The sequence below is a fragment of the Scaptodrosophila lebanonensis genome, unplaced genomic scaffold (genome assembly GCF_003285725.1).
Source record: "Scaptodrosophila lebanonensis strain 11010-0011.00,11010-0021.00 unplaced genomic scaffold, SlebRS2 tig00000061-arrow-pilon, whole genome shotgun sequence".
Classification (NCBI taxonomy): Eukaryota; Metazoa; Arthropoda; class Insecta; order Diptera; family Drosophilidae; genus Scaptodrosophila; species Scaptodrosophila lebanonensis.
Window position 1 is genome coordinate 1679222 of NW_022060554.1, and position 26818 is coordinate 1706039.

At 40.5% G+C, this 26818-nt stretch overlaps 1 protein-coding gene across 2 annotated transcripts in view; it reads right to left on the reverse strand.

Annotated features, from left to right (window-relative positions):
- Positions 1-1954: 1954 nt before the first annotated feature.
- LOC115624724 (alpha-soluble NSF attachment protein) overlaps positions 1955-26818 on the reverse strand; it is a 74202-nt gene continuing 49338 nt past the window's right edge. Inside the window, exons 3-4 of one of the 2 annotated variants that reach the window (XM_030519547.1) lie at positions 15502-15822; positions 1955-2220 (exon numbers count right to left, since the gene is read on the reverse strand). In XM_030519547.1, the coding sequence (XP_030375407.1) occupies positions 2071-2220; positions 15502-15822 (471 nt within the window). In that variant the 3' untranslated portion in view covers positions 1955-2070. The remainder of the gene's footprint in view (positions 2221-15501; positions 15823-26818) is intronic. The other variant, XM_030519546.1, reaches the window with a different exon arrangement.

The following is a 26818-nucleotide window of genomic DNA, read 5'->3' on the forward strand; positions in this document are numbered from 1 at the left end:
TAGGGGAACCTGGATGCCAAGTTTGGTAATTCTAGCTCTTGTACCTTCTGAGATCCTTGCGCTCATACAGACGGACGGGCGGACAGACGGACGGATGGACAGACGGACGGACGGACATGGCTATATCGACTCGGCTTGTCACCCTGATCAATAATATATATACTTTGTGGGGTCTGCAACGCCTCCTTCTGTGTGTTACATACATGCGCACAAAACTAGTATAGCCTTTCACCCTTTGGGTACAGGCTATAACAAAGACAAATGAAGTGTTCTGCTCAGAAACCAATTTTGGTAGTTACATCCAGTTAGTGCTTATGTGTCCGTGTGCCAAGTTTCGTCATGATAGATCAATTCTGAAGAAAGTTACAGCCATAAATAAAATCGCGGCCCATGCGCTGCCTGCAACTCTGCCCGCAACATAGTTGTTGTTGCTGCTTTGGTTAAATCTGTACATAAACATGTCTTCTATGTATGTATTAAATAAATTTTCTTTATTAATTTAAATAATTAATTCAATTCTTTTTAATAATTTAATTTAAATGAAAAATTTTTTTTAATTTTCCTTTTTTGTGGAGAGTACAGGTTTTCGGTTATGTTCGTGAGTAGACCTCAAAGGGAAAAACGGTTAACAGTTATTTGCAAGCTCTGCCTAAAATCAAAAAGTCCCTTTAAAACAACTTGTTTCATAATTATGAAACGGTAAGAAAACATTTCTTTGATTTTTAAATTTTTTGAAATACATGTATTATATGTAAAAACAAGTAGAGAAGCTAAAGTCGGGTGTCCCGACTTTGAAATACTCTGTACATATGTGTAGAATAATTATGCGTGTATGTGTGTGTATGTCTCGTGTGCCTGTGCAAAGCAGTAACAACAACAACAGCTGCGGGCACTGCTTGGTCATGCATACGTATATGGCTATAACTTCCTGTTAAATCGGCCTATCATGATGAAACTTAGCATACAGACTCATAATCATTAACTGAGGTATTTTCCAAATTTCAATGAAAAATTCCAAGAAACGCGGGAATTATGGATAATCACTAATTGCGAGGGAGAGGGGTGAAGGAGGGGAATTCCAAAATACACATTTTCTGCGTATTCATATAAGGCACCTGGGACTTTGGTGTCCCTAGTTCTTATAGTGTCCGAGATATAGGCGATTATACGAATGGAAAATCGGGAAAACCCCCATAGGGTGAAGTGGGGGGGAATCAAAAAAATAAAATAAACTTGCACAGCGAACACATAACGCATTTTTGTGCAAAGTTTGGTGTCTCTACCTCTCACAGTCTCTGAGATCCAGGTGTTCATACGGACAGACGGACAGGGCTAGATCGACTCGTCTCGTCATGTAGATAAAGAATATATATATACTTTGTGGGGTCTGCCACGCCTTCTTCTGCGTGTTACATTTTCAGCTCCCGCAAACCCAATATACATTGTACATTTCATGTACAGAGTATAATAATAAATCTTTTTTTAGGTGTTAAATAATAAATTTTTATTTTTTTATAATTTAAGATACATTCAGGAGGTAGTAAATCAAACCGAAAAATTTAAGAAAAAGAAAGCCGAGTATTGCGGCGAATTAAAACACAGTCGCCTAGTATCATATATAAATGGCAAAATGGGCTTCTTTACTTTGCGTTGTTAACACGTCATATGTGTATGGACTTATGTAGGGGGTTTTTATTGAGCTATGATTATTTAATTGGTGTGTTCAGTTTAAGTTTATCGTTTATTTATGTAAACAAATTTGGATCCGAATAATCTTGAGGTCTTTCATTAATTGCTCTATGAATTAGCTTTTATGTAAAAATAGCAGTTGTATTACATAATTTAAGAAAAGTGTGATTTTGATTTATGTGTAACGCCTTACAGACCGCCGATTTTTAATGTGGTTATTATTAGTATATGATCATAATATTCTAATATAATATATGGGTATCGCTTCAAGACCGGCTAAATAGAAAACCGAAAGGAGGTTTATTTAAAACTGTAATTAATATTGACGCTAGTAAGGTTAGTATTTTACTATACTTTAACTGTTACATATGTTTAATGTTTTTATCGTAAGTCGGGATCCTCGTCTGCTGCCTTTTTAATTCTAAGTAAGATTGTAGTATACCATTGATCTAAGCGTGAAATACTGTCATAATCCTTTATTGCGTCAGTAAATCCATCTATGTTCTGCTCCTCTAGGTGCTCACACAGAATCTGCAGAGAAAATAAACAAAGATTTTTAGTTTTTTGTTTAAATGTACACAAATTCAACAAGTGAAACAAGTAGTAGAGTAATATAGGATAAGAGACTGTCAGAATCAAGTTGCAAGTATATTAATGATGAAATAGTCTTAATGGAGTGTTCGAAGGATATGTTGCGTGAAAAATAATTGTAATTAGAACACAACACACGAAAGGGTTCATGTGAAGCAAAGGTAGATCTACAAATAGGCAATCCAAGGGTACGAAATACACGAGTAAATCTGAAGGGAACTGCCAAGTCTACAAGGCTAAGAAGGAAAGGGGAATCTATATCACAAGAAAGAAGCTTGTGAAGGAGTAACCCACTCCTGGACAAATTCTACGGTGATGTACGGATGGTAGGTCTATTAGTTTTAATCTGGATCTATAAGAAGGCAAGCGGCTGTGCGGATCCCAATTTAGACTCCGAAGAGCAAACAGTAAAAATTATTTTTGGACGGATTCAAACAACATTTGTTGTTCATTGTATTGTGGGCTCCAGACGCCTGAGCAATATTCCAAGATAGGGCGAACCAAGGATATGTACAATGATTTCGTAGTGTACGGGACGTCAAACTCTTTCGACCAACGTTTGATAAAAGCAAGAAGTCCTCTTGCTTTCGTGACAATAACTAAAATATGGCTGTTAAAACATAATTTATTATCAAAAAGTTCACCAAGATCGTTAACCGTGGTTATTCGGTTAAAAGTAGAATTCCCAAGAGTATAGGAAACAAAATGGGCAGCAGAGCGGTGGAAGGTCATATAGTTGCATTTCGAAAGGTTAAGCGACAGAAGGTTATTATAACACTACAAATGCAATTTATTTAGGTCAGTTTGAAGGTTCAGATGTGATGATAGATCAAAGGTCATCGCTTACATTAGGGCATTTGAATATAATACTACCTCATTTATAAAAAGGACAACCAAAAAGGTACTAAGATGATGGGGCATGCCAAAAATGAGAGGTTAACGATTTTGGATAGTGCATTTTTATATAATGAGCGTTGAGTTCTGATACATCTCTATATATATAAAACAGTTTGTCCTGACTGACTGATTGGTGATCAACGCACAGCCCAAACGGTAAGAGCTAGGAAGCCGAGATTTAGACTCAAGTATCCTTTCATAGTGTAGGTGCCCACTAAGAAGGGATTTTGGAAAATTCCAGCTCCAAAGGGGGAAAACAGGCTCCAAAGTTTTCCTGCAAAAAAATGGGGCACAAAAGGAAACTGCGTCAACAGCCCACAGCCCAAACGGCAAGAGCTATGAAGCTGAAATTTGGGCTCAAGGATCCTATCATAGTGAAGGTGCCCACTAAGAAGGGATTCTGGAAAATTCAAGCTCCAAAGGGAGGAAAACGAGCTCCAAAGTTTGTTTGAAAATTCTGCATTTCTGCACCGATCAACTTTAAATTTGATTTTTATAATCTATGAAAGAATATAAACTGCATACTCGGATTTTCGAAATTTATGGTGGAGCTTGAATTATTGGAGTTTTAATATTTATTCACCTTTTCAAATGAAAATTTTGTGTTTTAAGGGCGTGAGGGCGGTCACGGCCAAGAAAATTGCAGCACTAGTGCTGCATGCTTTTAGGATCACTCGGCAATTCGCATTTTATACCCCAAATCGCGGTGCAGCCTTTTAGGAGCTGGAAGTTTTGGGGCTGAGTTTAAGGCGAGTTGTACAAAGGCCGGACGGGCTATATTCCAACCCCTACCGCATCGGCGGCGTACTTGATTGGGGCTCTGCCGACCGTGCAGGGACGGGATATCCCCCATCCTGTCAAGAAGAAATTCATGAGCACCGAGGGAAGTCGCTAAGAACCTGCCTCGATGACAGACGTACAACTGCATGGGCTGCAGAAGGTGGCTCCCACCGACCAGCCACCGGGGGTGCAACAATTGCAAGGATCATACCGTACCATACAGGGCGGTAACGGGACAGCACAACCAAAGTCCCACTTGGAGGCGCCTCTCCCATTCTCGCAAGGCCATCCGCAGGCAACCTTAGGTGACGAGCTTTGGCTACAAACCAATGAAATGGTAACCGGCGTGAACCCTTTCGCGCGTAGGTCCTTGGTGGCCAGATCCCCACCAAAGTCAGCTCCACCGTCAGTGGCCCTTCAGAGCTTTCCACTACTATGCTCACCTGCAGCATCTTTGCGTGTAGCAAATTCAGCCGAGCCGGCATACACGCCAAACGCGCCATTCTCAACGCCTCTGGCAAAGACATTGTCTACAACGCCTTTACCGGTCTCACCTCTGCCGGCAGAAACGGTGCCAAACGGCCTTCCAGCCCAACCAACCGCCGCCCAGGCAGAGATGCAGGAGCTGGGTACCCACTTGCAGTCCGTCTGCCGCCTTTTCGAAGGCCAACATAAGCGTCACGTCAACCAGCAGGACAAAGAGGTGTTTGTAGAAATGTTGAGGCTGTATAGCTCGATATACAGCAAGATAGACTGGTCAGGCATTGGAGTGAAGCCGTCCTACAGCGAAATCGGCGTACAAACAGCAGAGCCCTGGCCTAAAGCATCCAGCCAACTTCAAACGGGCATCCCGAAAAGGCTTAAAGACCCCAGGAGCACCCAGCGCGCTACCCCGCCAAAAAAAACACAAGATGCGGGAAGCCAGAAGCCTGCCACCGCATCGCAAACTACGAGTGGCCAGGCCCCTGTCACCCTGCCGAAGGACTTCGCACAGGCAGTGAAGGGAAATGGCAATCCTACCAGGCCGGATGCGACATGTCATGGACATTGGGAGGCTGCACGAAGCTGTGGAGGCGGCATTGCAGGGCATGGCTGTAGTCAAGACGCTAGTGGAGGAGACCCAGCTGGAGTTCCGGGATCTGGACGGGCTGGTCTCCAAAGAGGAGATTCTGGAAACGCTCAGGTCAATTGGAGAGGACTTTAACATCGGTTCAGATGCAATAAAGTCAATCCGCAAGGTGAACGGCGGACAGCAGATAGCTTTACTATCGCTCCCTGTGGAGAGGGCAAGAGTGCTGATAGAAACAGGGAAAGTACGGGTAGGATGGGTTATCTGCCGCATCCGAGGAGTTATCCGACCAACACGTTGCTACAAGCGCCTTGGTTTCGGTCACATGGCAGCAAGGTGTAACAGCGTAGAGGACCTTAAAGATGCCTGTTACAGGTGCGGTGAAAAGGGGCACCTAGCCAGAAGCTGCGCAAAAATCCCGAAATGCTTGTTGTGCGCAAAGAAGAGTCTACCATCGACTGACCGCGCCACTGGCAGCTTCAAATGTCCGGCATACAAGGAGTAAGACAAACAAGATGCTAAGGATCCTTCAGCTCAACCTTAATCATTGCATCGCATCGCAGGACCTGCTGCTGCAGACAATCAACGAGGAGAGCATCACCCTGGCGATACTAAGTGAGCAGCAGGGCAGGCATCGGTTCCATTATCGACCTGACGTACGCTAACAGCTCCCTCCACAGCCATACCAAGTGGACTATAAGCACTGCTTACACGGCAAGCGACCACGTGGCCATCATAGTTACAGTCGGCGATACATCCCGCAACTTTACGAATCCACCGCCCGACAACGTGGCATACAAGCTGGAGTCATTCTGCCCAGCTTCATTTGCGAGAGCCCTCAGTGGCTTTTGCCTCTCCGGGGACCCGCAGACCATGGCTCTAGACGCCGCGTCCCAAATTCGTACTGCATGCGACGCCAGCATGGTCAGACGCTCGATGTACAGGCGCCACCACGTTCCAGTTTACTGGTGGAATAATGATATCGCAGTACTACGCACATCATGCATCAGTGCAAGGAGAGGGGCCCAGAGAGCACGTGGTTCGCCCTTGTTCTCGCTCAGGCAGGATACCTACCGGGAGTCTAGGCGACTGCTGAAAAGTGCTATCTGAGCAAGCAAGAAGAGATGTTTTTTAGAGTTGTGCGACTCCGCAGAACAGGATCCCTGGAGGAAGGCGTACAAGCTGGTAGTAAAGCGCATTCATGCTGGTGGTCGCGACGCACCCCTGGATGCCGAGAACCTCGCTCGGATTGTCGCAACTCTATTCCCCTCGAGACCAGAGACGCCAGTGCTGATATCCACCACAGACGCACTATCGCCCACCATTGACGACGTCATGACGGATGAAGTGATACTAGCCGCTCGCAGCCTGAAGCCCAACAAAGCGCCGGGTCCGGACGCAATACCGAACCGCGCCCTCAAACTGGCATTGTGCATGCACCCCGAGACGTTCGCCGCTTTCTTTGAAAAGTGCGTCAGAGAAGGAATATTCCTAGATTGCTGGAAGGTGCAGAACCTAGTCCTGCTGCCAAAACCTGGCAAGCCATCTGAAATACCCTCGTCGACAGGCCGATTTGTCTCCTGGACTCATTCGGTAAGGTGCTGGAGAGACTGCTGTGCGTGAGGCTCGAGGCAGCCATCGGCCTATCTCCAAACCAATTCGGGTTCAGGAAAACGAGGTCCACGATTGACGCAATCAGCAAAGTGGTGGACATCGCATCTAAAGCGTTATCAGGCAACAGGTGGAAATGTGGATCAAAGGAATACTGCCTTGTGGTGACCCTCGACGTCAAAAACGCGTTCAACTCGGCAAATTGGGGATGCATCCTCAACGCACTTGCAGCTCAGGGGGTACCATCGCACTTAGTACGCTCCATTAGAAGTTACCTAAGCAATCGCTTACTTAGATATCACAGCACATCAGGCACCAAAACCGTTAATGTCGTCGCTGGAGTTCCTCAGGGGTCGGTCTTAGGGCCGCTGCTTTGGAACGTCATGTACGACGGAATTCTCCGCCTTCAGCTACCGCATGGCACGGAACTAGTGGGTTAGGCGTTGCGAAAGAGGGATGTGGAAGATGCATGCAATCGCTGCATCGAAACCATTATGAGTTGGCTGTCCACGGTTGGCTTCGAACTGGCGGCTGGCAAAACTGAGGTTGTGCTTATCAGCAGTCGCAAAACCGTAGAACAGGTGCACATTCGCATCGGAGGTCTCCTAGTTCCATCCAAGCGCTCCATTACATACCTTGGAGTCAGGTTGGATACACGGCTATGCTTTCGAGAACATCTGGAGCAAACAAACAAGAAAGCTGCGGAGGTAACACGGGCGCTGTCGCGAATAATGGCCAACATGCGTGGGCCCAAGCAAGGACGAAGATTACTTCTGATAAGCGTAACGAAGTCGATTAAGTTATATGCGGCACCAATTTGGGCAGCCGCGGTAACCAGGAAAAGTTACGTCAGGGACCTCGTAGCAACGTATCGGCTGAGCGCACTCCGCGTCTGCAGCGGCTTCCGGACGATTTCGGATGACGCCGTGTTAGTGATCACAGGGATGACCCCTATGCAGGTGTGCGGTTCTCTACGTACGGTTGAAAAAGTAAAGAGAAACATGCATGCATATGTACATACATATGTATGTATGTATGCCTGTGTACGTACATATATAGCATGTATGTACATTCGTATGTATGTATGTATGTATACATTGGACCATCGAGCACTGTTGTTTGATTGTAAAAAATAATGTTTTAAATCAAATTCAAATCAAATACGAAAAACAACAACAACTGCAAGTCATTAGCTCGCGCTTCTTCTTTCTTTTTGATCTTTTACGCCTATTAATTTCAAAAGCAAAATGCCAATAGTTTACTGTTACCGTCGCTAGGCAACGACTGCGTAAGCGATAGTAAAGCAGAAGCCGAAAGCGGACTTACACATATTCTGTTTCGCGTTGCGGGCAGATGTACATATGTATGTTTGTATATGATTTGTTCTAATTGATCTCAATAAATTATAAGATGTTATTATTTAAATTTTCTGTTAATTGCATTCAAACTTCAATGGAAGTATTGATTGTATCGATGGATTCAACTATAGATAGTTTTGATGCTCTAGCACATAGAGCATCCGACACATACCCATCTCTAGCATCTCAGCTGATCGCATATTTACAGCGACTTACCGTTTTAGTGTTAGCTAACAACGCTACAAATGTATTCTGAACAAATCTAAGAGTCATTTACCGTTAAGCCTATTTTGTGAGTGTATTCATGCGATTTACAAAAGCAAAAACACACCTTTTACATTCACAACGATCATATTTGGAATTGAAGACACAAATTAGTGTTGAATTAAAAAATGTAATACATACTTATATATGTATGTATGTATGTATATAGGCGGATAACGCCTGCATGAAAAATTTAAATGTATGTACATATCAGCGTTGCCGAACGCTCCAATTTTGGCGGGACGTCCCGATTTATAAATACAAATTAAATGTCCCGCGTCGGACTTTTTGGGGACAACTCGACCGTGCGTACAACGTGCTGAGGAAGCACACAGTTAAGCCAGGACTGGCAGTCCGCCCGGTGCGTAACGAAGATATGTACATATGTAGGTATAACCATACATAGTACTTATTGTACTATATTTGCTATTTGGAAAATGAACTCTTTAAAAAACTTTAGAGAGCGTCGAAAGAAGAATATCATATAGTAAATAAACTTATAATTACAAGCACATTTTACTTAGCCCAGCAAAGACGGGCAAGACCTGCTAGTATACATATATGAAGAGATCCAGCTTACTAAATACGGGGGGAAGCCAAGGAGTGAGAGTTTATAAAGCAGAAGAGCGTGATTAACTGAGTCAAATGCTTTACTGAAATCAGTAAATATGACGTCAGCCTGATGTTTTTTCTGAAAACTGCGGTGTATGAGGGATATGAACTCGATTAGGTTAGTAGACGTTGACCTATGGGGTAAAAACCATGCTGAAATGAGGAGATTATGGAATTGCAATGATGTTGCAGCTGAGAGGTAACTAACTGTTCCATAAGCTTGGGTATGGCAGATAGTTTAGCGATACCCCTATCTTTTTTTATGAATTGGGTGATGTAGGATTCTTTCCATATCGTTGGGAAGCTGACTTGTTGTAGAGACATGTGATTGGGCTAGGCAAAGCTACGGCGCAGTGTTTAATAATGCAGCTCGGTATCTTGTCAGGCCCAGCTGAAATATAGTTTGATAGTGGATATCGGTAGCTTAAAGAATAGTTGCAAGGTGACAAATAAATTAGAAATATTTAGTGTAGAGGTTTCGTTTGTCGTATTAAGATAAAAGGAGGAGGGATAGCCACTTGTTTTCCTTTTAGAGTTAAGAAAGAGAAAAATTGTTTGGGATCGTTACGAATGTTCTCCTTACATTGAGTTATGTAGTCAGAAAATCGGAGCGGACGGATGAGAAAATCGACTGAAGTACCAGTTTGTTGATATTTTTATAAAGCCTGGCTTCTTTTTTTTTTTTGAGGAAGGATACATGTCTTGAGAACCAGGGGGGCTTGTACGAAGTAAAAGTAGTTAGGTACGAATAAATCAACGGCAGAGTATAATATTTGATAAAATGCTTGGACCGCAATTTCTATATTTTTAGTCGTTTGCAGAAAGCACCAATCAATACAACCCAAATGTTGGTAGATTTCAAGGGAGGCACAGAGTGCCTCTTAGGAGAATCACTAAGGAGCTCGAGACAGAGAAATTGCGACTCAAAAGTTAGGAATTTCTCATTTAGGGCTTAAAATTGTTTCCGAACTTCAATGAACCTGGTACGTGTTTGCCTCATGAAGGTGCGCATTTCAGCTTCTATTTTTCGACAAGCAACGCAAGACCACGTTAAGCCAATTCTGTTGGAAATAATGTCATTCAGGCCCCCGTTGTAGCCAAAACCGGCGCGTTTGATATGCGCGAAATTCTTACACAACCAGCATATTAGGTAAGAGTCGCCGACAATCTTACCAACAATTTCGCATTTGCTAGCGGTGCAAGCTAGAGACATAATGTTAGTCGCTGGCTGCGTTTTGTGTAAGTTTTATGTTCCTTTGGAAAACGTTTAAGTTATAATACTCTGTATATAAAATATACAGTCGATCTGTCTCTCCGACTGTCTGTCCGGCTGTTCGTCTGTCTGTTCGTATAAACATCTGGAACTCAGAGACTATAACAGCGAGAGACACCAAATTCTGCACAAAGATGCGTTATGTGTGTACGCTGTGCAGGTTTGTTTTATTTTTTCGACATAGACATGCATATAGACCTACAGACGCAATTGCTTTGTAAATGTGCAATTATACACCCTTTACGTGAGTTCGAATACCATGAGAGGTAAAATCAAATATTTTAAAATTTAAGAATTTATATTTTATTTCGAGTTTTTATTAAATATCGCCTCGTGAAAGACATTCCCCAAGAATTAATATTGTTTGTGCAGCATGTGTGTGATTGTTGTTGCATTCTGCATACATACTTGTATAGTCTTGCATACGCTGTGCTCAGGAACAGTTACGCGTTCAGACGTGTAAACAACAACACAAATCCAGTCGATCTAAAAGCTCTGCTAACCGCGTAAACACCAAACACCCGTGATTGTTTTTGCTTTTTGTCATCTCTGCCTATACTTCTTCTACCGTGTGGACTAGACACGGCCACTCTGCTTGTCATTTCAGCCATCTGTGTAGCTACTGCACTGACAAACACATATTGTCGCTATGCTTACCTGCTGCATAAAAAATTATGCGTTTAAAAACAAAATTGCAACTGATCAGTTTTTATCATGCTGGCTTTGCAATAACTTGTCGCATGTTAAATGCGCAGGACATAATGGACGCGTACTTGATTTTATTTTGCTACGCATGGGACTCAATTGGACTTGTCCGGATTGCAGACCTATGGAAATGGTGATGCGAACTAACATGGTGCAAACCAGGAATGGACTTAAGGATATAAATGATAATTAAAGATCGTTGGCCTCCAAATTTAATGCTCTCGACTCGTTTTTTAACGGATTACAACTGCGGTCTAAATCTCATAGAAGGAACAGGAATAAACGTAACTCGTTGACGGATTCTGATAATAATAACGTTTTGCAAATTTCAGTTCCTGACCGAGCTACTACGCCAAACTTTATCATATTGTCGCCTACGTTTGATGCTCCTGCACGGTCCCTTCAAACGGATAACTCTTTAATGAACTCCGATGGAATCTCTTGCCCACAGCAACCATCGTCTCCTCTGTTACCTGGTGCCTCTGTCACTACTGCCACTAGCACAGATTTAGTGGCCGATTCAGAAAAGCGAATTTCTACTAATGTTACCACAACTGCTCCAATTGCTACAGCGGAGGTTTCATTGGCTCAGTGTAACAATACTCAAACAGATATTCGTCCGTCAAATTCGGCTGATGTCTCTAAGGAACTAGCTGCAGCACCTGTTAATGATTTTAATCATCGAACTTGCTATCAGATGCCTTCCGTTGTTGCTAATGGCAATGCATCGCAACTTCATGTTGTCCACCCAAATCCTTTGTCCACAATTTTCTCCTCTTCTGTTATGGTAGCGCCTGAATTATTGAAAACAGTTGCTCCCCATAAATCTATCTTTATTTAGCGATACTTACCGAACACCTCTAAACTTGATGAGAAATTCCACATTACTAACCACCTTCTGCTTACTGAAAACAACCGAGTTAATTGTTAGAAACTTCAATTTTAAACAGAATAGAAACTACTCCTCGTTCAAGGTTGATCTGCCTGAGTCACTATTTTCTAAGGTTGTAGATCCTGTTATTTGGTCTGAGCAAACTATTGTGCACGAATACGAAAGGAGAGAAAAGTCGCGTTCATCCTCCCTCTTTCGACGCTGATATCATAGCTTTTTCTGAAACTTGGCTTAGTAGTCATGATTCAAATGATGAAATTCTTGTTAATAATTATATAATTCACCGGCTTGATAGACCAAGTCGTGGAGGAGGTGTATTAATTGCCGCCTCAATAGATTTTTATCTCTTGCTCGTATATAAGCCCTTCCTCTGATCTTAATGTTTATATGCACCATTTAGCCGAAATGAAATAAATATTATCACTTATTTGTGATAATGATCACTTTATTGTTTTAGGTAACTTTAACTTACCCTTCATTTATTACCTTCTACTCAAAATGATTTCGTATATGGTCTCTTGGACCTCTCTCTAAACCAAATTAACGGTTTCAAAAACTTCCGAGCTAAAATGATTGATTTCATATTTGTGGATGATAGCTCAAGATACAATGTATCTACTATCGACCCTCTTTCCACTCCCGAAGATCCCTACCATCCGACACTTCAAATTATTTTCAAGCTAAATATGTGCCCTATGAAGCCCTTCGATAATTTTAAGGGAAAAATGTGAATCAAATTTAGTCTTTTCTTAATATTCTATCACTAGGTCCAAATTTAATTTAGTAAACACTGAATGCTAAAAAGATCTAAATCGTTGCAGATTAAAGTTTCGTGATGACCCCCGCCGTTTTTATTATTTCGTTAATTGAAAGCGCAAATCACACTCCTTACCACTTTCTATGTTTTTGAATAGCCGAAAAGCGGATTCGACTGGGGACATTTCCAATATTTTCGCTACATTTTCCAAAGCACTTATAGTTCCTCTACCTCTAATAGATGAACTCCTTACCCATTCCCTATATCTCATTCAACCATCTTCTGCAACCCTAGAATAATAGAATCTGATCTCCAGAATTTAAAATCACTGAAGAATTTTTTTTCCACTGGCACTGATCTGGTACCCAGCAGTATTTTAAGATACTGTGCTTTTTCTCTATGTCCCCCTCTCTTAAAACTATATAATTGGTCTCTTACAAATTTTTATTTTCGCTCTCTATGGAAAGAATCATTTATCTCTCCCATTTTCAAGAAGGGGATCAAGGCGTTGAGACGTATCATACCAAAAATGTTTGAAAAAATGATTGCATCTCAAATACAACATCATTGTAAGTCGATTTTCTCTGATTCCCCACATGGTTTTATTAAATGCCGTTCAACCTCCACTAATCTGGAGTTTTCTTCAAACGTTACTGATGGATTTATACAAAATCGACAAATCGACGTTGTTTAACCTGAATTTAGCAAAGCCAGTACAGCCCCCCCCCCCCCCCCCCCCCCCCCCCCCCAAACTGCAGCAACAAGTTCGCTGTTCTTCTTCCTCTTTTTGCTGCTGCTATGGGCGCATATAACTCAGTGACGGAAGTTTATCTGGGTACAGGGTATTACACTGTCGGGCTTCCTCGACTGTAGCGTTCTCTCTTGTTTTAATTTTAAAATTAATTTTAAAAAATTTAATTATTTTATTAAATTTTAAAAAATATATTCAATACATACGTGGAGACATATGTTTATGTTTCAACGGCATACATTTTCATCATCGTGTTTATGCGTCTATACAAGAATAAGTCGGAGCAGCAGAAACAATAACATCAGCTGCCAGTAGAGCTGCAGGCAGAGCATAAGCAGCATTTTTATTAATGGCTATAAATTTCTTTAATCAATCATAATAAACAAGGGTGTATGTTTTTTCCATACAAAGTCGACCACACGTTCATTATTATAACGCACTATTTCGCCTTAAAATGGAACTGAGTTGGATTTATTGAAGTTTTTTTATTGATCATATGCATAAATTATTTTTTAAATGCATCGTGCATTATTTAATCAAAATTTTACTTTTGAGTTATTATTTTGTTTATTCTAGCACCTATACTTTCTGAGGTCCTTGCGATCGGCTTGTCATATTGAACAAGAATGTATATACTTTGTGGGGTCTGCCAGGACTCCTTTTGTGTGTTACATACATTCTTTCAAAACTACTATAGCGTTTTACCTTCCTGGTACAGGTTATAAAAATTAAGAAAATTACAAACTACTTGTTTGTAAGGTAAAGTCGGGTGTTCCGACTTTGAAATACTATGTACATATGTTTAAAATAATTATAGAAATTTAAAAAAATTAAAAGAATTAAAAAGAATTGTTTATCGATTTTATCGCTCTCGGTATTCGAACTCACGTATAGAGTGTATAGTATACATAATTGCACGTATATAAAACAATGAATGTCTATGCGCTTCTATTCGTCTCTGTGTAAACATGTTTGCAGTCAACCAAACAGCAACATTAACAACAGGAAATATATTCATGGATATAATTTCTTGTTCTTCTTCTTTCGGTCTATCATAGTGAAACGGACACATAATTACCAACTGGGGGAATTTGCAAATTTGAGTTTGAAATTCCAAGAATTACGGGAGTTACAATTTGCTGGGGAGAGGGGGGCGGGAGGGAAATTCCAAAATACATATTTTCTGCGTATTCACATAAGGCATCATGGATTAAAATTTGGTGTCCCTAGGTCTTATAGTCTCCGAGATATCTCTATCTCTTATAGTCTCTGAGATCCAGGTGTTCATACGGACGGACAGACAGACAGACAGACAGACAGGGCTAGATCGACTCGTCTCGTCATGCTGATCAAGAATATATATAGTTTGTGGGGTCTGCCACGCCTCCTTCTGCCTGTTACATTTTTCAGCTCCCGCAAACCTAATATACTTCTGTACATTTCATGTACAGAGTATAAAAAGAACAAATCAATTTATTTAAAGCCCAAATATAAAAAGGAAAGTAAACAGGACTTTTTGAATCTTGCACCCCCTGGTGCATATGTGGACTGGTGCGTTAGAATCTGATATCTTTATCGATTTTCCAATTTCATGACATTTCATCGATTGGAAGTGAAGTTATTGCGTTTTAAGTGTCAGTATGTCCTATCGAAACTTTGGGTGAATTCATCAAAAATCAGCCGAAATCATCATTGAAATTGATGGAAATGGAATTGAACATCTCCAAAACATCGATTTATCGCATTTTGACCGAACGTTTGGGCATACGAAAGATGTGTGCTCAGTTTGTTCCGCACAACTTGACTGACGACCAAAAATTGCTCTCATCGATCGAAGCTTGTGACCGATTCTACCTTTTCGGAAAAATGCATGAAAGGCTTACTGGCGGCCATACCGGCCAACGAGCTAAAACACTCGTTCTACATACTTTTGGATCGTGCAAAAATCTATATTAAAGCAGGAGACTATTTTGAATAAAATAAATTGATTTTGCCGAAAAACCCATTTGTTCTGATTTTTTTTTAAGTCCTGTTTACTTTATAACACACCTTGTATATATATTTTGCAAGGTATGCCAGGCACTTATCTAGCCGTTACATACATTTGCACTAAACTTGTATACCATTTTAATACAGGGCTAAAAAAATAAACAAAAAATATATACTAAATACATATGTTACAAGACTGAAATGAAAATACTTGCCATGCATCATTTATGTATAACTAAATATTACGTCTCACCAAATCGTACCTTGATTAGCTTATACTCCCGAGAGTCCTGGAAAGCCGGATATTGCTGTGAATACTTTTCGATGGCGTGCTGCGCATTTAACAGATCAACGCTTAAGTGACAGAGAGCAGCACGGAAGAAATACTCCTTGGCACTGTATTTAAGCAGCGAACTCTCAAGCGACGAGGCAGCAACTTGCTCGTATATAGATATGGCCTTCTCATAATCCTCCAATTGAGCAGCATACTGAGCAACTTTGAGCATGCACTTGTTGGCAGAGCTAACAGACTCTTCGCCCTTAAAATAGTCCGCAGCCTGTTCGTAATGCTGTATAGCTTTAGCCTTGAAAATATGAAAAACAGATTAAATGTGGCGACATTTCAGTACATTAGAGAATGTTACAGTAAAAGCAACAGAGAACGCTCAAGTCCAGCAAGCCCGACAGTGAAATACCTTGTACCCAGACAAACTTCCGACTTTGAGTTATATGCGCCCATAGCAAAAGGAAGAAGAGCGAATTTGGTGCTGCAGCTTGTGGGCGTAGTACCGGAGTGAAATTGATGGCTAATAACTTTTCTTCGAATTAACCGAAAAGCATGAAATTTAAAATACAAGTAGATAATCAGGGGTGCCACAGAAATCTCTTCCTCCCAAGTTTCTCCTCAAAACCAATTCTCGGTGCCACAGGTGCTTTTGGGATGTTTGAAATCTTGTTTGCTTTGCAGAAGTTTTGATTAAAAACACCAGAGAACTCCAAGGAGTTCTACACTTTCGATCATACTCGAATATTTACCCATACTTGGTATGATAATTTCATTTGGGTATAGTGACAAGCAATGACTGGTTGCGAACGAGCCCTCAACGAACACTCAGTTCGAATCAAAGCTGCAAAAACTCAGAAGTGAGCGGTTGTGCCCGAAACTTCTTGCATGAATGCAAGTAATGATTGGTTTTAAACGAAACCTTACCAACCAGTCAGTTCGACTCACAACTGCAAAAACTCGGCTATTAGTTCAATAGTAACTTGGTATACAAGTTTGTATATGCATATAAATTATATGCAAGTATGTATATGCATATAAATTAAAGAATCCAACAAAACTATTAGCTTCCTTTTTAGTTTTTGGAGTTGCAGTTTTGATATTTTAATTTATTTTAATTTGTTTATTTTAAGATATTTGAGTTCCTTTTCTAAAAAACAAGTAAAAAAGCTAAAGTCGGGTTCCCCGACTTTGAAATACTCTGTACATATGTTAACAATAATTATAGAAAATAAAAAAAATTAAGAAAATTAAAAAAAATTTTTTTTATCGATTTTAACTTTCCCATGTGCATGAATGCAAGTAATGATTGGTTTTAAACGAAACCTTACCAACCAGTCAGTTCGACTCACAACTGCAAAAACTCGGCTATTAGTTCAATAGTAACTTGGTATACAAGTTTGTATATGCATATAAATTATATGCAAGTATGTATATGCATATAAATTAAAGAATCCAACAAAACTATTAGCTTCCTTTTTAGTTTTTGGAGTTGCAGTTTTGATATTTTAATTTATTTTAATTTGTTTATTTTAAGATATTTGAGTTCCTTTTCTAAAAAACAAGTAAAAAAGCTAAAGTCGGGTTCCCCGACTTTGAAATACTCTGTACATATGTTAACAATAATTATAGAAAATAAAAAAAATTAAGAAAATTAAAAAAAATTTTTTTTATCGATTTTAACTTTCTCGGTATTCGAACTCACGTAAATGGTGTATAATTGCACATTTACATAGCAATTGCGTCTGTGTGAGTGTATGTATGCCTATGCGCATCTATTCGTGTCTGTGTAAACATGTTAGCAGTCAACCATGCAGCAGCAAATATATTAATGAATATAACATATTGTTAAATCGGTCTATCATAGCGAAACTTGGCATACCGACACATAATAACCAACTAAGGGTATTTCAAAATTAGTTCGAAATTCCAAGAATTACGGGAGTTACGATTTGCGGGGTAGAGGGGGGAAGGAGGGAAATTCCAAAATATACATTTTCTGCGTATTCACACAAGGCATCTTGGACTAAAATTTGATGTTCCTAGGTCTTATAGTTTCCGAGATATAGGCGATTATACGAATGGAAAATCGGGAAAACCCCCATAGGGGGAAGTGGGGGGGAAAATCAAAAAAATAAAACAAACTCGTATAGAATACACACATAAGCCATCTTTGTGCAATATTTGGTTTCTCTATCTCTTATAGTCTCTGAGATCCAGGTGTTCATACGGACGGACAGACGGACAGACAGACAGGGCTAGATCGACTCGTCTCGTCATGCTGACTCCGTACATTTCATGTACAGAGTATAATGAAATCATGCTAAATATCATAATATAACAAGTAAACAAGAGAGAACGCTACAGTCGAGCAAGCCCGACAGTGTAATACCCTGTACCCAGGTAAACTTCCGTCACTGATATGTGCCCATAGCAGCAGCAAAAAGAGGAAGAAGAAGAGCGAACTTGTTGCTGCAGTTTGTGGGGGTTGTACTGGCGAGAATTTGTTTCGCTAATAACTTTTCTTAGAATTGACCGAATTGAATAAAATTTTGAACAACAGTAGACAAATATATATAAATTATGTGTGCAAAGTTTGGTTTAGGTAGCATTTGAAATGTGGACGCTATTGACGAAATTCTGCAGCGGGGGAAGGGGGGGAAAATTAAAAAAAAAAAAATAAACTCGTCCTTACTCGGACCTAGGAGAATCTGGATGCCAACTTTGGTTATTCTAGCTTTTATAGTTTCTGAGATCCTCGCGTTCATCCAGACGGACAGACGGACGGACAGACGGACAGACGGACAGACGGACGGACAGACGGACGGACATGTCTAGATCGATTTCTCTCGTCATGCTGATCAAGAATATATATACTTTATGGGGTCGGAGATGCTTCCTTCTGTATGTTACATACTTTGCACAAACCTAATATACCCTTTTTACCCTACGGGTACAGGGTATAAAAAGCTAAAGTCGGGTGTCCCGACTTTGAAATACTCTGTACATATGTTTACAATAATTATTCGAACTCACGTAAAGGGTATATAATTGCACATATACAAAGCAATTGCGTCTATGTGAGTGTATGTATGTTTATGCGCGTCTATTTGTGTCTGTGTAAGCATTTTCGCAGTCAAGTAAACAGCAACATCAACAACAGCCGTGGGCAGCGCTTGGGCAGCGCTGCAGCAGCAAATATATTTATGGCTATAACTTCTTGTTAAATCGGTCTATCAACTTGACACACGGACACATAATAACCAACTGGGGGTATTTCCAAAATTTTAGTTAGAAATTCCAAGAATTACGGGAGTTAGAGAAAATCGCATTTGCGTGGGAGAGGGGGGAGGGAGGGAGATTCCAAAATATACATTTTCTGCGTATTCACACAAGGCATCTTGGACTAAAATTTGGTGTTCCTAGGTCTTATAGTCTCCGAGATATAGGCGATTATACGAATGGAAAATCGGGAAAACCCCCATAGGGGGGAAGTGGGGGGGGGGGGGGGAATCAAAAAAATAAAACAAACTCGTATAGCGTACACACATAAGGCATCTTTGTGCAAAATTTGGTGTCTCTAGCTCTTATAGTCTCTGAGATCTAGGTGATCATACGGACGGACGGACGGACAGACGGACAGACAGACAGACAGGGCTAAATCGACTCGTCTTGTCATGCTGATCAAGAATATATATACTTTGTGGGGTCTACCACGCCTCCTTCTGCCTGTTACATTTTTCAGCTCGCGCAAACCTAATATACTCTTGTACATTTCATGTACAGAGTATATAAATAAATATATGTATACATATGTTTTCTTTTCATTCTGTACCTCTATATTTAAAATACGTACATACATATACACATTTTTGCGCATAATTGCAAACAACACATGCAGGCACAAATACATAAATATGTACATATGTACATATACGGTCATACTCGGGTAAAACCCACGCAATATTCTAGACATACTCGGGTAGAATCTGCGCAATACTCGAGTAATACCCGAGTATTGCTCGCGCAATACCCAAACAATACTCGACCAATAACGGCACTATACTCGTTCGATCAAACGCTCATTCTGCAAAGTCTGGTTTGTTTCTATCAGGACCTAATATTAATAAAATAGCAGGTAATGCCCGTCATAGCCCGGCTCAATACACTAGTAATATCTCAAATTGTATTAATATTGTGCATGACCTACCCATATGTTTTCACTTTATTAGTTGCCAGTTGGAAGGAATTTAAGGTATTTAAATGAACATTTTCCGTTCTTGACAAAAAATTTTTCAGTAGTCCGTTACATTTTTGTTCTTGCCGAAATAGTTCGTTAAACGTATCAAACGTGATCAAAAAATGTGAAGGAAAGATTAGGAGCGTGCGAATGACTTGCAGTTGCTGTTGTTGCTTTTAGTTTTAAAAATTTCATTTATGATTTAAAACCGTGATTTAGAAGCGTGTATGCGTAGTGCGACAAGGGCGTACGCATCATTTTTCAAAGGGGAACCAAAAAATTAAAATTGTAGTTAATGCCAAATGTACTAAACCAAGAAAAAATTACTTTTAAAAATGTTAAATAGTTTTTAATTAATTTAATTTCTTGTCCTGTCAGTGCAAGACGAATGTACATGTACATGTAAATACAACAATTTTTTTCGGGGTGCTGGTTGAAATAAGCTGTGAACCACTGTATGTACATCGTTTGATATATGTGCAAAATTTGTTTTTGATATTACCGTTATTTTAATAGATGTTTTAGTGATTTGAATATACAATTTTTTTCTCTTTTACTTTGTGTTGCTTTCTCATACATTCGTTTCTTATCAGCTCTTTATCTCAACTACCGTTAGCATTTAAAAGAACCCCAGATCATGCATTTTATAGCAAATTGATAAATGTGCATTTTATCCTTTTAAATTTTAAGTATGAACCAAACTTATTATCTCCAGAAAAAAAAAGAATGGTTAAGAAGATTTATTGAAGGCTTATTAAAAGCCGTAACGTTGTGTTATGGCGAACTTAAAATTAATAATTATTTCAAATGCCCCGCGAAGACGAGTTAAGCACAGAAAATAAAATAATGATCAAAACTATGGCTGATTATTACATTAAAGTCTGTGTTATTGTTAAAGCAATAAATAAGCATCAGAACGGTAGTCTCAAACTTTTTAAAATTTTCGCCATAATATGCTCAAAACAACCTGAAAAGGGCAGTTGGTGACCGTACTTAACGGCATATTCGAGCTTGGCAACCACCAAAGTAATGAGATGATCCCAAATTAGGGCAGGATTAAAGATGCAAATAACTGGGCTACAGTTGCAAAAAATTTGGAGAAAGGAAATGGGTCTCCAATATGACGCCAAGGTGCATAAACCAAAGCCATTCAACCGACATAAAATGGCCCGTCTTGCATTTTACGAAAAATTCAAATTTTGGGACGGGGAATTCAAAAGGATGGAACCATAGCGGTATGGTACTCATGGTATGGGCGGCTTTAAGCTCCAATATACCATGTATTTCCATACAAAATGAGGGGTTACGTTCCTAGACTTCGAAAAATGCATACACAATTTTTTAGTGTTTAAATTTATTAGTTTCAAAAACATAAAAAGGTTTATTCAAATGGCAAAAATTTTCAAAAGTAAAAAGAGAACACATATGTATTAAAATAAAATGGAAATTCATTTAGTGGAATTTATAGCAGCTTTAGTAATTAACATTTTGTATATGGTGGCTCCCCTTGCGTGGCAACAAAATCTGCAATTTTCGACTGTTTAGTGGCTCGTAAAGCTTCATAGCAGCTTCATAGCACCTTATATGGTTTATTTTCTTTTGTTGCCATGTAGAAACTGCAACTTGTATAATTTACTTTATACCATTTTATTTCATTCAACGGTTAAACCATTTCACTTATCACAAGAATTTTAATCTTACTATGTGCGCGTCTGAAGAAATCAAGTTTTGCTCACCTTAGCAACTATTTATCAGAATGCACTCATTCTTACTCTGATGGTGTAGAAAGTGGGACTTCCCTTTTTATACACACATCTCATGTATGGTGATACATACTATACCCAAAGATACTCATGCAATAATCGACAAAATAACAAAATGGATTTTGTCAATCGCGTTAGAACGAGGTATTTCACCGCGTTAAAAGAGAAAAGGTAGCAATTTTGCAATCGCGTTAGACCGAGTTAGCATTAAAAGAGTTAGGTGTATAAGCTGACTAGCAGGTCTTACACGTCTTTGGTGAGCTAAGTATTTTTGCTTACAATTACAAGTTTATTTACAATATGCTTTTTCTCTTCCGACACTCTAAAGTTTCAAACGAACTAGCCCAACAGCAAATTTCAACAAATAGGAACAAGTAAAGAGTAAAAGAAAAAGAGAAGTCGCGGTTGCACGCACCGATTGCGTGACGCACCCCTCTCTCCTCCGCGCGATTATCTTCATTGCGCGCCGGGCAGGTGGCCTATCTGCACTTGTCTGTGTCACTTCCTTAGCACTGGGTCTGTCCGGGACAATTAATTTTGATTTAAAAATTGGGACGACCCTCTAAATCCGGGACGTCTGGCAACGCTGATACATATGTACATACAATAATCTTCGTTTTCCTATTTACCAACAACAATTCATGCCCCAATGAAAAAATTGGGTCACGAAATGCAGCTCAATCTTACAGACAACATAGGTGTGTACATAGAAATGTACATACAAACCCACTTATGTAAATATATAGTAGATTGCGACATTTAGGGCTAGTAATTTCTAGACTGACTTACATAAAATGAAGTTTCAAGACAAGAGACGAGCAGCAGACATACTGCAAAAAAAAACCATACCGCTCCCGAGACGCCGCCACACGGCCGAAGAATGGTTGAATGGGTCAAGAAGATCTTACCGGGATTCAAGTCTGCAATTCAGGTAAGAAGATACAAAAATGCGCCGAAAAAGCAGAGATCGCAGAAGTGGCGAAGGATATGATCCTAATTGGTGTCCTAGACATGGGCAGCAAGGATGGTCTTATCCCAAGACACAGGTGGGCAGGAGTCGATAACGTGCTGCAAGGTCGTTTTCTGACGGACCTGGTGTCAAGTGGAGTACTACCACCGATCTGCGATGATGCAGGCTGGGCAGCAAGGATGGTCTTATCCCAAGACACAGGAGCCGAGAACGAGCTGCAAGGTCACGTGCCAGAGTCAGGGTATCGGCTAAGCCGGAAAAGACAGCAGATTTTTTAATACTCCATATCTGCAACCCTCAAATGACTGGAGTGTGGTCAAAGTATGGGAGGCGGAAGTAACACGTCAGATCGTCCTGATCATTAACAAAAAATCGGTGGACGACCTGGCCAAAATTGAAGGTCTAGCTAGGTATGACTACGAGTCGGAAGCCATACGTGTCTTGCTGACGCGGAGCCAGAAAATCCTGGAATGGAGGTCGCATCGGACAAGGAGGATATCCTTGAGGGACCTAAGAGCTCGTGAGGGGGCACGCGACACTAGGCCAGGAAGAGGAGGACTCCATCCTAGATGAAAAGTTGGTTTGTGAACGTCGTAGACGTCGGACGTATTTTTATTTCGCTCCACCGTGTGTTACAAATATAGTGCAATTAACGCCAAATTAACCAAATTAATTCGCGAAAATACGCTCAGGGTATGCATGGGCACTTATGCTCGTGTGACCCATGTAAATTAATCATATATTGCCTTTAGAACTAAGAAAACCTGCTCACCCCGCACATTGCAAAGTGGGTCATGGAGTGCCCAGTGCCCGTCCCCAGACCCCTACTGTCCTACCAATGAACTGCTGATAACAACAACGACCAGTACAATGCCATCGCTTACAACTGTGTCTGCGACTTCGACAACGACAACTACAACGACAAGTACAACAACAACAACACCAGTCTCTCAGCGCCCGGTACTGTCAACTCACCGCGACCTGCCCCTCTCCCAGCCGAAAAGTACGCAAAGCGCTAACGGAGCGTTAAACAGACTTAGCTCGATCGCTGAGGCGCTGAAAAACAATAGATTCACGACTCTCAGTTTACCTGAAGAAGAAAAAGCTAAGGCCAAGCAACGAAAGCCGCCACCTATTTATGTGCGGCAGGCAAATTGTACAGAATTGGTTGAAAAACTTAAAAGTAGCAAGGGTTTACAAGTGGTTATCAAAGGAATCAAGCCAACAGTTCCAGTCAGCGAGATAAAAGATGGACTTGAAGTCAAAATAATACATACATACATAATATATAGAAATAAAATAAAACATAAAACATACCATCAACTACGATTCAAGTAGTATCTTTTGCTAAAGCGTTAAGTTACACCAACGAGTCGTACGCCTCAGTCTCTAAACAAACCACTGCACGAATAATGAATCGTCAAACATCGCAAATGGGGCCAGAAACTACTACCCAACATACCACTGGAAATCCATCCCAATTGCCTAGTGGGATTGAATCAATTCTGGCAACTCTAACAATGGTAGCAATACAACAAACGATGCAGAAAATTATGCGCAATCAAAATCTCCTTCTGGAATTACTAATCCAACAGAAAGCTACTCAAATGGCTTCACTAAAAATATGTTTTTGGATTGCGAATGGTATTTCACAGCACAAATGCGAGCTCTTACAGTTCCTCAATCATTATGACATTGACGCCATGTTTATATCAGAGTCTCACCTAACAAAAATTATTTTCATCTCATTGGCTACAACTTCTATGCGACCAATCATCCCGATGGTAAGGCTCATGGAGTTACTGGCATCCTGATAAAGAGTCGCATCAGGCACTATCCGTTACCATCATTTGCTACAACTTATCTAAAGGCCACAACAATTCACATCGAAACACAAAGCGGCTATTTAAGCCGCGCTTCTCCGTTTCAGAAGCAGAATTTGTACATTTCTTCGACCTACTAGGTGACCGCTTCATAGCAGCTGGTAACTACAATGCCAAACACACACATTGGGGATCCCGACTCATCAACCCGAAAGGAAGACAACTGTACTGATAACGCTATAATAACACCACGAAACAAGCTTGACTTTATTTCTCCGGGCTGGCCTACATATTGGCCCACAGATTCAAAGGATTTAATCAACCAGACTTGATTGATTTTGCTGTTACAAGAAAAGTGCCACAGGCTCAGATTTGTGTGGAGCACAAGTTCCCATATTGATGGCTGTCCAAACATTAACTGCAAAGATGACATAGATACCTCAGTTAAAGCATTAGTGTCTGTAATGTCACTGGCGGCAAAACATTCCACTCCAGAAATCACAGCTTATAAACCTTACAATAGCAGTCGTGTTCCCAGGAATTTTAAGGAGCTGCTACGAAATAGAGAAGGCTTCGGCGGGAGTGGCAAGTTAAAAATGGCCAACCATCTACTGCGCAAAACCCTAGAAGATGAGAAAAACCGAGGTCAAGAGGACTATATGGAGCAACTCTCCCCAAACAGCAAACGATTCCCATTGTGGAAAGCTAAATCAGGCTTATGTTCACCAATCGAGAGTGAATCACCATTACGTACACAAAGAGGAAAGTGGGCTCGCAGCAACGAAGAGAAGGCAAATCTATTTGCCGCCCATTTAGAAAACGTCCACATCCAGCAACAAATAGCTTTGTGATCCCACTAACCAATCTTCTTGAAGCTACCACGCCTATCGCATTTCAAGCAGAAGTTACAGGTGTCAATAAGGGCCAAGTTTCAAAGTAAAAAAAAAAGCGCCGGGCCACGATTTAATTTCCCCCAAAATGATCATTGAGTTGCCGAGCTGTGCAGTATATTTTCTCACCATCATTTTCAACAGCATGATGAAATGGGGCTATTATCCTCAACAATGGAGAAAATCTGGCATCACAATGATGATGGTAAAGCCGGAAAGTACAAGTCTCAGCCATCATCATATAGACCTATCAGTCTCCTGCCGTGACTATCGAAGATATTCGAAAAACTACCCCTGAATCGCATCAAGCAGCACCTACACACCAACAGTGCAATTTCAAATCACCAATTTGGTTTTCACGAAAAACTTGGAACCATTGAACAAGCTAACCGAATAACCTCTGAGATACGAAATGCATTTGACAAACGAGAGTATTGCTCCGCTGTTTTTCTGGATGTCGCCCTAGCCTTTGACCGCGTTTGGCTGGATGGCTTAGTTCACAAAATCAAAATATTACTTCCACAGAACATCCATAAAATACTGGAGTCATACCTACAGCAAAGAAGTTTCGCAGTTAGATGCAAAGATTTCCTCTCCGAATACCATCCAATTGAAGCTAGTGTACCCCAAGGAAGCGTGCTTGGACCGACACTGTATATCATATACACAGCAGATATACCACCAAATAGTCATACATCAATTTCGAAATTTGCTGATGATACTGCCATCCTTAGTCGCTCCAAGTGCTCAACAAGAGCTACAGAACTCTTATCATCTCACCTCGTGGCCATAGAAGAATGGCTAGCAGACTGGCGCATACATGTAAACAAGCAAAAGTGCAAACATGTAACCTTTACTCTAAACAAACAAATAAGAGAGTTAATCGAGAGAGCTCAATCGAAAATACTGAGAACCATCACTGGGGCACCCAGGTACATACGCAGTGAAAATATCCGAAAAGATTTAAATGTGGGACCTGTTAAAGATGAAATCGCAAAGGTGAAAGCAAAATACCAGCTTAAGCTTCGGAACCATCCAAATAGACTTGCGCAGAATTTAACTTGGCATGCTAGCCATACATGACTCCGGCGAAGAGACTTCCCAACCCAGCAATAACAGTTACGTCCGTAATTCAACTATTTTATTGTAATTAATTAAAGAACTATATTAGATTAAGATTTGACTACTTATCGTAAGAGATGATTCGATAAATAAATAAAACTTAAAAAAAGAAAAATCGTAGATGACGACGAGGCCGACAGGTTTCTACAGATTAATCTCCACCACTGCAAAGCAAAAGCAGCTGTCCTACTACATCGTCGTAGCAAAGATGATGTCGACATAGTCCTCATTCAGGAACCATGTGTTTACAGAGGCAAGTTTTCTGGATTGAGGACAAAGGATATAAGCTGATCACAGCGAACGGCACAGGCAAGACCTAAACCTGCATTTTATTCACGAGAAACATAAATATTTTCTTGCTATCTAGTTTTAGCGACGGTGACATTGATATAGGCTAAGCCAAAGCCTATAAGAATATGCTCCGCCTACATAGTTTATGAGGAAGCCAACCCTCCACCTCTATTGACGAGACAGTTCATAGAGGACAGC